This window comes from Mustela nigripes, chromosome X (assembly GCF_022355385.1).
Source record: "Mustela nigripes isolate SB6536 chromosome X, MUSNIG.SB6536, whole genome shotgun sequence".
NCBI classification, from domain to species: Eukaryota; Metazoa; Chordata; class Mammalia; order Carnivora; family Mustelidae; genus Mustela; species Mustela nigripes.
Window position 1 is genome coordinate 63,028,533 of NC_081575.1, and position 14,755 is coordinate 63,043,287.

A 14,755-nucleotide genomic window follows, 5' to 3' on the forward strand; every position below is an offset into this window, starting at 1 on the left:
AGCCCTCAGTTTGTTTTGTGAGATTAAGAGTCACTTATGGTTTGTCTCCCTCCCAATCCCATCTTGTTTCATTTATTCTTCTCCTACCCATGGGGGCTTAAGTGGGTAGGAGAAGAGTTAATTTTGATGTAACTTATTTACCAATTCTAGTTTCTGATGTAATTTCTTCTTTTAAAAATGCAATAATTTTAAAAAAATTTAAAAACCCTTAAAGTAAAAAAGAGATTATATATTGCTATGGCACAATTTTGAAAAAACAGCTACAAATTTTAGGATTGTTTGCTCCAGCTCTTTGAAAAATACCGGTGGGAATTTTGATTGGAATGACATTGAAAGTATAGATTGCTCTAGGCAATGTAGACATTTTAACAATGTTTATTCTTCTGATCCATGAGCATGGAATGGTCTTCCATCTTTTTGTGTCTTCTTCAATTTCATGAGTGTTCTGTAGTTCCTAGAGTACAGATCCTTTACCTCTTTGGTTAGGTTTATTCCCAAGTATCTTATGGGTCTTGGTGCAATAGTAAATGGAATCAATTCTCTAATTTCCCTTTCTGTCTTTTCATTGTTAGTGCATAAGAAAGCAACTGATTTATTTACATTGACTTTGTATCCTGCCACGTTACTAAACTGCTTTATGAGTTCTAGTAGTTTGGGGGTGGAGTCTTTTGGGTTTTCCATATAAAGTATCATGTCATCTGCGAATAGAGAGTTTGAATTCTTCATTGCCAATTTGAATACCTTTTATTTCTCTTTGTGGTCTGATTGCTGTTGCTAGGACTGCTAATACTATGTTGAACAAGAGTGGTGAGAGAGGGCATCCTTGTCATGTTTCTGATCTCAAAGGGAAGGCTTTCAGTTTTTCCCCATTGAGAATGATATTCATTGTGGGTTTTTCATAGTGCCGGAGGAAACAATCCTAAAATTTGTATGGAATCAGAAGAGACCCTGAGTTGCTAAGGAAATGTTGAAAACAAAACAAAACAAAACTGGAGACATCATGTTGCCTTATTTCAAGCTTTACTAGAAAGTTGTGATCACTAAGACAGCATGGTACTGGCACAAAAACAGACACATAGACCAGTGGAACAGAATAGAGAGCCCAGATATTGACCCTCAACTTTATGGTCAACTAATCTTTGACAAAGCAGGAAAAATATACAGTGGGAAAAAAGACAGTCTCTTCAATAAATGGTGCTGGGAAAATTGGACAGCTATGTGTAGAAGAATGAAACTCAACCATTCTCTTACACCATACACCAAGATAAACTCAAAATGGATAAAAGACCTCAACATGAGGCAAGAATCTATCAAAATCCTAGAGGAGAATATAGGCAGTAACCTCTTTGAGCCACAGCAACTTCTTTTAAAACATGTCTCCAAAGGCAAAGGAAACAAAGGTGAAAATGAACTTTTGGGACTTCATCAAGATCAAAAGCTTCTGCACAGCAAAGGAAATAGTCAACAAAACAAAGAGGCAATCCACAGAATGGGAGAAGATATTCGCAAATGACAATACAGACAAAGGGCTGATTTCCAGGATTTACAAAGAACACCTCAAACTCAACACACACAAAACAGATAATCATGTTAAAAAATGGGCAGAAGACATGAACAGACACTTTTCCAAAGAAGACATACAAGTGGCTAATGGACACATGAAAAAACGTTCATCATCATTAGCCTTTAGGGAAATTAAAATCAAAACCACACTGAAATATCACCTTACACCAGATAGAATGACAAAAATTGATGAGTCAAGAAACAACAAATATTGGAGAGGTTGTGGAGAAAGGGGAACCCTCTTACACTGTTGGTGGGAATGCAAGTTGGTGCAGCGACTTTGGAAAACAGTGTGGAGATTCCTCAAAAAGTTTAGAGCTATCTGAGGGGTTTGAAGTGGCGGGGGAGTGGGAGGTTGGGATACCAGGTGGTGGGTATTATAGAGAGCACGGATTGCATGGAGCACTGGGTGTGGTGAAAAAATAATGAATACTGTTTTTCTGAAAATAAATAAATTAATTTTAAAAAAAAGTTTAGAGCTACCCATGACCCGGTAATTGCCCTACTGGCTATTTACCCCAAAGATAGAGATGTAGTTAAAAGAAGGGCCATATGCACCCCAATATTCATAGCAGCAATTTCCATAATAGCCAAAATGTAGAAAGAGCCAAAATGCCCTTCAACAGATGAATGGATAAAGCGGATGTGGTCCATATACACAATGGAATTTTACTCAGCCATCAGAAAGGATGAATACCCACTGTTTACATCAACATGGGTGGGACAGGAGGGGATTACGCTGAGTGAAATAAGTCAAGCACAGAAAGACAATTATTATATGGTTTCACTTCTTTGCGGAACATAAGGAATAATAGCATGGAGGACGTTAGAGGGAAGGGAAAAATGACGAGGGTGGAATCAGAGGGGGAGACAAACCATAAGAGACTGTGGACTCTAGGAAACAAATTGAGGGTTTTAGAGGGGATGTGGTGGGGGGATGGGTTAGCCTGGTGGTGGGTATTAAGTAGGGTATGTATTGCATGAAGTACTGGGTGTTATACACAAACAATGAATCATGTAACACTACATCAAAAACTAATGATGTACTGTATGGTGAATAACATATCATAATTTAAAAATAAAAACAACTTTTTAAATTTTAATATAAAAATAAATAAATAATAATAAAACCCTACCCATTCTTTTAATAGCTGTTTAGTATCATACTATATGAACATATTGTAATTTATGTATCTAGCCCCCAGTATTAACATTTAGTTTTTTTCTTATTTTTTGCTATAATAAAAAATAGTATAATGAACACAGTATGTGATTTCATACATATGCATCTATGTCTGTTGGATAACTTCTTTGAGTGGAACTTTTAAAGCAAAGGGTATGTGCAATTTTACTTTTGTTAGACATTGCCAAATTCCCCTGTTGAGAACCTGTATCAATTGGTGTTAACAAAATTGTGTATTATCTTTACCAATCTAATAGGTGAAAAGTGGCATTTCAATGCAGTTTTAATTTGCTTTATTCTTATTACAAATGAGGGTGAACATCTTTTCATATGCTTAAAGTGGTAACATTCTGGATTTTCTGTGAATTGTCAGTTCATATCCTTTATTATCTCTCTTTTGGGTTACTGGTACTTTTTTATTGATTTAAAATACTTCTTCATATATTAAGAAAATTAACCTTCATCTATGATAAGAAATAAATTCAATTTTTGTCTTTTGACTTTGTTTATGGTATTTTCCTTCCAAAAAGAAATTTTCATATATATGAATTTATCAATCTTTTCTTTATAGGTATAGGTTTTATATGATAGTTAGAAAGGCCATTGTCACTCTAATACTACTTTTTAAGTGATAGGTTAGATGTTATTATTGGGAAAAGCTGGGTAGAAGCTTCATATAAATTCTCTACTTGTTTTGCCACTTTGTGAGTCTAAATTTATTTACAACAATGGATTAATAGACTTATGTATAGTAAAAGAGATATGCTAAAATGTTAATGGAGAATCTAGGTGGTGGGTATAAGGGTTTCCACTGTACGATTCTTTTGACTTTCCTGATGTCTCAAGTTTTTATAATAAAGTACTGGGGGAAAGAGCTCTAAATATTTCTCCTAGTGATTTCATGTTTTTTGACATTTAAATTTTTGATTGAGCTGTAACTAATTTTGGTGCAGTATTACATTTTTGCTTTAATTGTTCAAATTATATAAATAAAACTCAATTTGCCAGATTGGCAAAAATGACCATTTTAAAACCAACACGCCTTCACCTGGTTTTATAGCTTCATCTATAAAATTTAAGTCTTTAATGCATCTGAAATTTATTTTCTAGCTACTAGGTAGGAATCATACTGTATTTTAAAAGTTGACTTTCATTTATTTATTCAAACCTAAATCTTCTTTTTTGGTTCTTAATAGATGATTATCTTACATTCCATGCTTAAGTCATATCTTATCCTTCTATTTTCCAGTTTCCTTATTTTTCATTTTATGTCTTATTTTCCCAAACCTTAAATATCTTTGGAACTGTTTTCTGAATCCTCCCTATGTTTTTTTCTGTAAATTTTATTAATCACGCAGAAATGATTACTTACAACAAGTTCCAAAACACCATCTCCTTCATCAGCATTTTCTATCATAGTGGCTCCAAATCCAAGCTCTCGGATGAACTCAGCTATCATTGGTGGTTGTATAACAGCAGGATTATATCTTACTTCTGCCTTGCCAGCCATCAGAGCCACAAGTACAGAATATATTCCTAAAAGCATTGATAAGAAAAGCAATTGAGATAATACCTTTATAAAAAGAGTAATGTTATCAGTATTTTTTCATGTATAAAGGGATTAAAGTGAACCTAGAGAAATTTGCTAGTTATTTATTAGTTATTAGTTAGCTTTTATACAGTCTTGAACCCAAACCAAATAAAACTATTTGAAATGGGGCCTTAGTTTCTTAAACTTTTTATTATGGAAATTTTTGATTTATATATACTCAAAAGAGAGAACAACATAATAAACTTGATATAACCATTGCCCAGTTTCAACAATTATCAATAATACTGGGGCTGGGGGTGCCTGGGGAGCTCAGTAGGTTAGATGATAAACTCTTGATTTGGCTCAGGTCATGATCTTGGGGGTTCTGGGATCAAGCCCCACATCGAGCTCTGTGCTAAGCGAGGAGTCTGCTTAAGGATTCTCTCTCACCCTCTCCCTCTCCCTTTGCCCCTCCCCCTGTTCTCTCTCTCTAAAATAAATAAATAAATCTTTTTGAAAAATGAATACTGGGGCTGCTCTTGTTTCATCTATATTCCTATCCTCTTACTTCCTGTACTCTACCCTGATTATTTTGAAGCAAAACCCAGATAACATTTCATATGTAAATATTTTAATACGTATCACTTAAAGATAGACTCTTCTCTTTAAAAAGTACATATAATACCTTATCATACCTAAAATAATTCATTATCACCAAATATCCAGGCAGAATTCACATTTCCATACTTGTCTTATAATTGTTTACTAGTTTGCCTAACACAGTTTCTTTTTTTTTAATTGGGATCCAAGTAAGGCCTATGAATTACAATAGGCTGAGACCTTATATAAAGCATTGTAGAAACCAATAAGACAGAGACCTAGAGAGAAAGGAACTTAAGCACTTAAGGAAATCCTGCAGTTACAGCAAAGAATCCAAGATGTACCAAGATGTACATTATAACATAATCAAATAATAGTGATTTCTTAAAATTATCAAATTTTACTGCCTGGTACACACTAATATAAAGTGGTCTTATTCATGGGGGGGGGGAGTGCCATACAACTTGTTAATTAAACAAAGGAGTTCATTTTATCATAGTCACCCTGTTCTCTAGCACAAGCCTTTTATTAATAACCATCCTACTTCTCTAGGCCAGCTACTGCTGACATTGCCAAGAAGAAAATTAATTCTGCATAGCAGAAGTATCAGCTCTTTCCGGTTATCTATGGCACTTGGCGGCTACCTGACAGGCAATGGGGATCAACAGGTCAACTCTACGGTTGGATAAAAAGAAAAGAAAATAGTATTAACTTAATAATAGTTTTTAACAAGAAAACAAAGTACCTATATAATCTAAGTTTTCTGTATAAAATGATTACATTCTGGGCTTTGTGGATACCAAATAATTCAGAGGACCAGTTCATAGGAAAGCATCAGTAATAAGAGTAGGGTACAGAGAAAGTAGAAAAAAATCTTTTTGCTTCATTTGGATGTAATCTATAGCCAAACAGAAATAGAAGGGAAAATTGGACTCTCAAAAATGGGTTTCATACTTACATAAATTATGGCTAACTTTTTAAACTCTTACTTCAAACGATAATTAAAACTCTATTCATTTTTATAAATATAATGCAAACTAAACTAAGACACAACGAGTGTTACATAATTTTTTTAAAAAGTGAATATAGTAACCCCAGCTAGGCCAATGGTATTCTTAATTGGGTAAAGAGGTAGTAAAGGGGATAGTAGGAAGCAACAGGAAGGATCAATCAGCAGAATGGATTTAAAAAAAAAAAAAAGATTCAAGATTGACATAGGCATTGCTTATCTTACAAAAAAGGCTATTTCTGAATTGCAAAAAATTATTGGTTCTAAAATTAAACAAGAACTTTACAAACTTCTTTTGTTTTCATTTGTTTGTAACCTCCCTCCTTTTAATCATTCAAAGTGTAATATAAGCTTCAGCCTCAACTGCATTCTAATTAGATATAATGGAGATTGAAATGACATGCAAAAATGACACAATGCAGATAAGGGAATAACTGAAGATGGCTCTGTATAACATACACTTCATTATAATTTTCTGGCCTGTATATATAAGGTAAGGCATGTGTGTATGTGTGTGTTATAAGGCCTTTATATATAAGGCCTATGGGCCCCAGCCCTATATTATTATTATATACTTTGAGTTACTGCCCCACAATAGAGGGGATAAGCTGATACTAATCTTACCTATTTGGCCCTTGTGACCAAGGGCATGTATTATTTAAGACATTGGGGCTAGTACCAAACCTATGATTTCAGTCTCATTAAACATAACTGCATAACTACATGGTTAACAAATCTATTATACCACAGTGTGAAGTCTATTAACATGAACACAAACTTATAAAGTAAAACATTTGAGTATAACTAAATAAAAAAAGTATGCAGTAAATTTTCTAGGATTTTGTAACCTAGAGTTAAAATTTATAGACGATACTGAGTAACTTTTTAACATTTTTGCTATAAGCAAATATCAGTGATAAAACTGTTGGAAGAGAACACTATAATTTTAAACAAACTTGGTTTTGGTCTGGTTCTTGGTCCAGGTACAGTAATACTGAAACTTACGGACTGTGGTTATTAGTTTTAAGCATAGCTTTATCAGAAAATTTGTATGTTTCTTAACACTGATTGCAACCAAGGTCTATAGAGAATAGTAACCTTATACATTTCCTTCTGTTATTTTCCTATAAATTTCATTGATATTAAATGAGATAAACAAGATTGGAACTTGGGAACAAAACACAAAAACTGGCTGTCAGAAAGTCAAGGTTGTCCTGCACATCACTCATATGCAGGACTTCATAAGGCCCTAGCAAGAACCACAAAAATGGTTATAAAACAACTAAGAGGTCAAAAAGGAGAGAGTCCTCAAATCAATACACAAAATAACAGGCTCTAAAACTGTCTTACCTTCTTCTCGTCTTAAATTCCGTTCAATGTTTGCTACACAGGAAGCACAAGTCATACCAGTGACCTGTATGTAACACTTAGATGTAGTCTTTGCTTCCGCGTCATTAATTGGTGTCATCATTTTAGTATAAAATTCATTCGTTGAGGTCAAAAGCGGCATTTCCGATGAGGTCTGAGCTATTATTACAAATGGCTCATTTGTATCTGGTGGAGAGGGAAAGATTCGTTTCATTTGAGGTATTCTTCAGCTGCATCCTGGTCATTTATCACAATCCATACCTCTAGGCACTGTCAAACCATTCCTTTAAAACAAGCATGTACCTAGAATTCTCAACACTGCTTTTTACACTTTCCAGAAAGTGACTTCAAATTTCAATACTACCCGTCCCAGTTCTCTGGAAAATCTGAACTAACTGAATAAACAAAACTTTGATTATACCAAGTTCTTCTAGCTGTTTTCTCTATTGCAAACCCCAGATAGAGAGTAGGTTGTTGATAGAAAGCTCTTATTTTTATAATGAATAGTTATCATCATGTTAATGACTTACATACTGGCATTAATAATCCATGATATAGTAAGGAGAGCAAAAATGAATTTGTAAAACAGCATTGCAGTATGATGTCATCTGAAAATTTTTTGTGTAGTGGCACCTGGGAGGCTCAGCCAGTTAAGTACCTGCCTTCCACTCAGGTGATGATCCCGGGGTCCTGGGATTGAGTCCCATGTGACCTCACTGCTCAGTGGGGAGTCCGTTTCTTCCTCTCCCTCTGCCCCTCCTCCCTATATGTGCTCTCTGTCTCTCTCTCTTTTTTTTTTGCATGCATGCTCTCTCTCAAATAAAATCTAAATATATACATATATGTATATATATACATATATATATATACTAATTTTTAAAATTGTGTATATGTATATATGAGACCATGTACAGGGAAGTCAAAATATTAATGGTGGCTATTTCTGACAAATGGGGTTAAGGCAAGAATAGAATGACAGATGAACACATTTTCTCTACAGACATTTCTATATTCTCCAAATTTTAAAACAATTTTTTTTACATTAAAATGTCTTTGAGGACAATTGAAGAAAAGGCAAGGAGTAAGTCAGCAGTAATCTTTGTTATGTGCAAAGGAATATTTGGGGGGGTGCCTAGTGGCTCAGTCAGTTAAGGATCCAACTCTTGATTTTGGCTCAGGTCATGATCTCAGGGTTGTAAGACTGAGCCCCATGTTAGCTTCATGCTGGGTGTAGAGCCTGCTTAAGATTCTCTTTCCAGGGCACCGGGGTAGCTCAGTGGGTTAAGCTGCTGCCTTCGGCTCAGGTCATGATCTCGGGGTCCTGGGATCGAGCCCCACATTGGGCTCTCTGCTCTGTACTTCCTCCTCTCTCTCTGCCTGCCTCTCTGCCTACTTGTGATCTCTCTCTCTGTCAAATAAATAAATAAAATCTTTAAAAAAAAAAAAGATTCTCTTTCCAACTCTTTCTCTGCCTCTCCCCACTGCTGCAGGCACATGGGCACATGCTCCAAAAACCTAAATAAAATGTTAAAAATAGAGCTACCCTATGACCCAGCAATTGCACTACTAGGTATTTACCCCAAAAATATAGATGTGGTGAAAAGAAGGAACATGTGCACTCCAACGTTTATAGCAGCAATGTCCACAATAGCCAAACTGTGGAAGGAGCTGAGATGTCATTCAACAGATGAATGGACAAAGAAGATAGGGTTCATATATACCACGGAATACTACTCAGCCATCAGAAAGGATATCTACCATTTTCATCAACATGGATGGAATTGGAGGGGATTATGCTAAGTGAAGTAAGTCAAGCAGAGAAAGACAACTATCATATGGTTTCACTCATATGTGGAACATAAGCAAAGCACGGAGGACCATAGGGGAAGGGAGGGAAATTTGAAGGGGGAGAAATCAGAGAGGGAGACAAATCATAAGAGACTCTGGACTCTGGGAAACAAACTGAGGGTTTCAGAAGGGAGGCGGTTGGGGGAGGGAGTAACAGAGTGATGGAGGGCATGTGGTGTGATGAGCACCTGGTATTATTATTATACATAACTAATGAATCACTGAACACTACATCAAAAACTAATGATGTACTATACAATGGCTAACTGAACATAATAAAAATAAGTAAATAAAGTCATCTAGATTGTTTCCAGTTTTTGGCAATTATGAATAAAGTTGCTAGAAGCATTTGTGTATACGCAAAAAGATTAAAATAAAATAAAAGGAATATTGAGAAAATCTCTCCAGCGAATGTTTATGGACTGTGGAACAATGGGAAATTCCTATTAACCAGAAGTTCCCCTGCAGTCTCAGAAAATCTGCTGTTCTGTTTTAGTTTATCCACTGCAGAATGAATCATCTCCAAAAAGGGAGAAGTTATCTTCTCTAGCACATCCATGCACTTGCAAAGCTAATGATTTTATACTCTCCTGCAGAGATAAGGAGGAAAAGAGGTGATGTGGCAATTTTCAGGCACCTAACTCGTTCTTTCTTCCCCTTGGGCAAAAAAAAAAAACTGGTTCAGGTCTACTTGGCTAACCCACAGAGGAACCCCTGCATCAGAGCTGGTTTTTAGGATGCTAAAGAGGGCATCTTTTGCAGAAACTTTAATAGAAGCCTGACAATTTAACTCATAAATAATGATCTAGACTTCACAAATCAGTATAATAACTCTTACTGTTACTTACTCTTAATGCGCATACGACAACCTGGGGGATTTAACAATCTGAGGGTTTTGAAGGGGCGGGGGGTGGGAGGTTGGGGTACCAGGTGGTGGGTATTATAGAGGGCACGGATTGCATGGAGCACTGGGTGTGGTGCAAAAATAATGAATACTGTTATGCTGAAAATAAATAAAAAATAAATTTAAAAAATGCAGATTATAGTTCAGGACATTTAGAATGGGGCCTGAGATTCTGCATTTTCACCATTCTTCCAGGCCATGGCACTACAGCCAATCTGAGTTCCAGAAAAAGAGACTTTGATCACAATTGACTAGATACTCCTAATTACAAAATTAGTTGGTCTCTGATCATAAGAAAATCAATTTAGAAAACTATATTTATTCATTCAGATTGTGGGAGCATTATTTAGAAACAGATGGTAAAATTTACCAAATACTACTGTGATCTTAAAGAATTCAAAAAGGAAGCTCATTTGCCCAAAGGAAATAGTTGTGGCTTTGAAAAAATATATAAATCCATCCAGGAGCTTACTTAATTCTCTCACAATTACTATCAAGACTTCATTCTGAAATCAGACACTGAAAAAAAAGTTTATACTGCTAATTACTTTAGGCTCAGTATTCAGTTATTTCAGGTACCAGAGCTAGCCTATAATACAATCTGTAATTTTCACGCTCTGGAAGTAGAGTACACTAAATTAAAATAAGTCATAGAAATAGTCCCTTCTGGCTACCTTGGCATGACCTCTCAACAAAGATCCATAAAATTGTGCCCTTTACCCCAGTGAGGGGGGTAACCAGAAGAGTAAAAGCTTCCATCTTCCACAGACACAAGGCAGGTGTTAAAAAGCCACACTGGATCAAATGACTACTTTTCTTCAATTAGATTTTCTATAGGCTGCAGTAATACTACCTATGCTTAAGTGAATTCAAAAGGAAAGCAGGCTGACTTTCCTGCACTTGAGACAACAAGCAGAAAAGATTCCAAAAATTTCAAGAAAGGGTTTCCAATATCATCCTCAAAATTGGAGGGTTCAGTGTCTGAAGTAATATGAAGAAGAAATACCTAACCAGAAAATGGATTTTAAAAGAATGAAAAATATCATTCCTGAAATGTAGTCTCAAATTCTCAAATGATTCAGAAAAAGGTAGTATGTATGTGTGCATCTGTGTGTGGTGTGTGTGTGTGTGTCTGTGTATGTGTCTGTCAACAGAGAGAATGATAAAACAGATGTGGTAAAATATTAAAAATGAGGGAATCTGAGAGAAATTGGTAAACAGGAATTCTTTATATTACTCTTGCAGCTTCTCTATAAGTTTGAAATTAAAACTAAAATAGTTACAAAAAGGAGAAGAATTTGAGTATTTTTTTCTTTAATTGGTTACTGACGACTTAACCTCATATATTATATATCTTTTTAAGAGAATGATGAGATTGATGGTCACGATAAAATTGGATTATGCAAGGGTGGTTCAGTATTTGTGCAATCAATGTGAAACATCACATCAACAAAAAAAAGGGAAAAAATATGATTATTTCAATAGGTTCAGAAAAAGCATGACAAATTACAACATCCATTCATTGTAAAAACCCTCCAAAAAAGTTGGCCTAGTGGGAACATACCTCAACATAATAAATGCTTTATATGAAAAACCCACAGTCAACATCATAGTCTATGGTGAAAAACAGAGTTTTTACCCTAAGATCAGGAACAAGACAAGGATATCTGTTCTCACCACTTTTATTCAACACAGTACTGGAAGTCCTAGCCACAGCAATCAGACAACAACAACAACAAAATAACAGGCATCCAAATTGCAAAGAAAAAATAAAACTTTCACTGTTTGCAGATGACAGTATACTATATAGAAAACCTGAGTCCACCAAAAAACTACTAGAACTGATTAATGAATTCAGTAAGGTCACAGGATACAAAATCAATGTACAGAAATCTGTTGCATTTCTACATACCAATAATAAAGCAGCAGAAAAAGAAAAAGCAATTCCATTTATAATTGCATCAAAAATAATAAAATAGCTAGGAATAAACTTAACCAAATAAGTAAAAGACCTGTGCTCTGAAAACTATAAAACGCTGATGAAAGAAACTGAAGACAACACAAAGAAATGGAAAGACATTGCATGCTCATGGATTGGAAGAACAAATATTAAAATGTCTATACTATACGTTTAATCTAAGCAATCTATACATTTAATGCAACCCCTACCAAAATGCCAATAACATTTTTCACGGAACTAGAACAAACAATCTTAAAATTTGTGTAGAACCACAAAAAATCCTAAATATCAAAACAATCCTGAAAAAGAAAAACTGGAGGTATCACAATACCAGACATCAAGTTATATTACAAAGCTGTAGTAATCAAAATAGCATGGTTCTAGGACAAAAACAGACACATAGATCAATAGAACAAAATAGAAAGCCCAGAAATAAACCCACAATTATATGGTCAATTAATCGTTGGCAGAGGCAGCAAGAATAAACAATGGAAAAAATAATCTCTTCAACACATGTTGTTGGGAAAAGTGGACAATGACATGCAAAAGAATGAACCCAGACCACTTTCTTACACCATACACAAAAATAAATTCAAAATGAATTAAACACCTAAATGTGAGACAAGAACCACAATAGTCCTAGAAAAGAACACAGGCAGTAATTTCTTTGACACTAGTCACAGCAACTTTTCTCTAGATATTCCTCCTGAGGCAAGGGAAACAAAAGAACAATAAACTATTGGGACTACATCAAAATAAAAAGCTTCTGCACAGCAAAGGAAACAACAAAACTAAAAGGTGACCTACTAGAATAGGAGGAGATAACTGCATATGACATAGCCAATAAAGGGTTAGGATCCAAAATATATAAAGAACTTACCAAATTAGACAACCAAAAAACAAATAATCCAATTTAAAAATGGGCAGAAGACCTGAACAAACATTTCTCCAAAGACTTACAGATGGCCAACAGACACATGAAAAGATGCTCAACATCAGTGATCATCAGGAAAATACAAATAAAAACTATAATGACATATCAACTTACATCTGTCAGGATGGCTAAACTAAAATAAAAACTCAAACACTAAGTTTTGGCAAGAAGGTGAAGCAAAAAGAACCCTCTTGAACTGCTGGTGGGAATGCAAACTGGTGCAGCCACTATGGAAAATATTACAGAGGTCTTCAAAAAGTTAAAAATAGAACTGCCCTCTGATCCAGCAATCACACTACTGGGTATTTACCCAAAAAATACAAAAACACTAATTCAAAGGGATAAACACACACCAATGTTTACAGAAGCATTACTTACAATAGCCAAATTATGAAAGCAGTTCAATTGTCCATCAATTGATAAATGGATATACACAATGGAATATTCAGCCATAAAAATTGAAATCTTGCCATTTACAATGATAAGAATGGAGCTAGAATGTATTATTCTAAGTGAAATAAGTCATTCAGAGAAAGAGAAATACTCAGTTCACTCATATGTGGAATTTAAGAAACAAAAGGACAAAGGGACTGGAAAGAGAGAAATTAACAAAGAGATTCTTAATTATAGAGGATAAACAGATGGTTACCAGAGGAACTATTTGGAGGATGGGTTCAACAGGTGATGGAGATTAAGAAGTGCACATGTGGGGACAGCTGGGTGGCTCAGTCAGTTAAGCAGCTGCATTCAACTCAGGTCATTATCCTAGGGTCCTAGGATCCAGTCAGTCCCTCATTGGGCTCCTCACTCTGCAGGGAGCTTGCTTCTCCCTCTGCCTGCTCTGCCTGCTGTTCCTGCTGCTTGTGCGCTCGCTCTCTCTCTCTCTCTCTCTCTCTCAAATAAATAAATAAAATCTTTAACAAACAAACAAAAAAAAGAAGTGCACTTGTAATGAGCACTGGGTGAAGTATGGAAGTGATGAATCACTATATTGTACACCTGAAACTAATGTACCACTGTAAGTTAACTACACCTGCATTAAAATGTTAAAAAATAAAATTAAAAAAAGATTCACCAATGAAGAAAAAAAGCTCTGATATTTCTCTATCTCCTTTAACTTTTACAGCCCACCCAGAATTAGTATGTCATAAAGACAAATCATGCCAGCCCCTCTCTTTCTGGGAAGGGGTTATAGTGATGGGCTGTGAGGCCAGAATTAGCATTGACATGGATATTCAGAAAATGGGTAGCCACCATTCTGATAGCATCTTAAACTCTGAATGATCTCTTCCAAAAATACAAAATGCAATCATTTGATATCAACCTTTTATCCAAATAATATGGGCCACTGTAGTCACAACTCTATCAATTCTTTTATGGTGATGTTCACTGTGCCAAGGTTTTTTACCTATTCATCATGGTCATTAATGTGTTTGTTTTAACCGCTAACAGATGTAGGATACACAACAGGCTCCTGGTAATTATTTGTCGAACAGTCAATTCCTGGGGCCCTTGACAACAGTTGGTTAAGGTAAAATCCATTGTTAAAAGTCACTGAACATGTTGCAATCATGGATCCTGAAAACGATGTAGATGATAGACATGGAGAGAGACTATCAAGTGCTCTTACTCGTCTGACCAGAATTTCTCCTACTGGAACCCTCCTACACTGCTTGTGGGAATGCAAGCTGGTGCAGCCACTCTGGAAAAGAGTGTGGAGGTTCCTCAAAAAACTGAAAATAGGGACGCCTGGGTGGCTCAGTGGGTTAAGCCACTGCCTTCGGCTCAGGTCATGATCTCAGGGTCCTGGGATCGAGTCCCGCATCGGGCTCTCTGCTCAGCAGGGAGCCTGCTT

The 14,755-nt window shown here is 35.6% G+C and overlaps 1 protein-coding gene across 1 annotated transcript in view; it reads right to left on the bottom strand.

Annotated features, from left to right (window-relative positions):
- Positions 1–14,755, bottom strand: part of ATP7A (ATPase copper transporting alpha) — a 190,064-nt gene that overhangs the window by 67,097 nt on the left and 108,212 nt on the right. Inside the window, exons 4-5 of the mRNA XM_059385224.1 lie at positions 7,237–7,440; positions 4,119–4,282 (exon numbers count right to left, since the gene is read on the bottom strand). Coding sequence (XP_059241207.1) covers positions 4,119–4,282; positions 7,237–7,440 — 368 coding nt within the window. The remainder of the gene's footprint in view (positions 1–4,118; positions 4,283–7,236; positions 7,441–14,755) is intronic.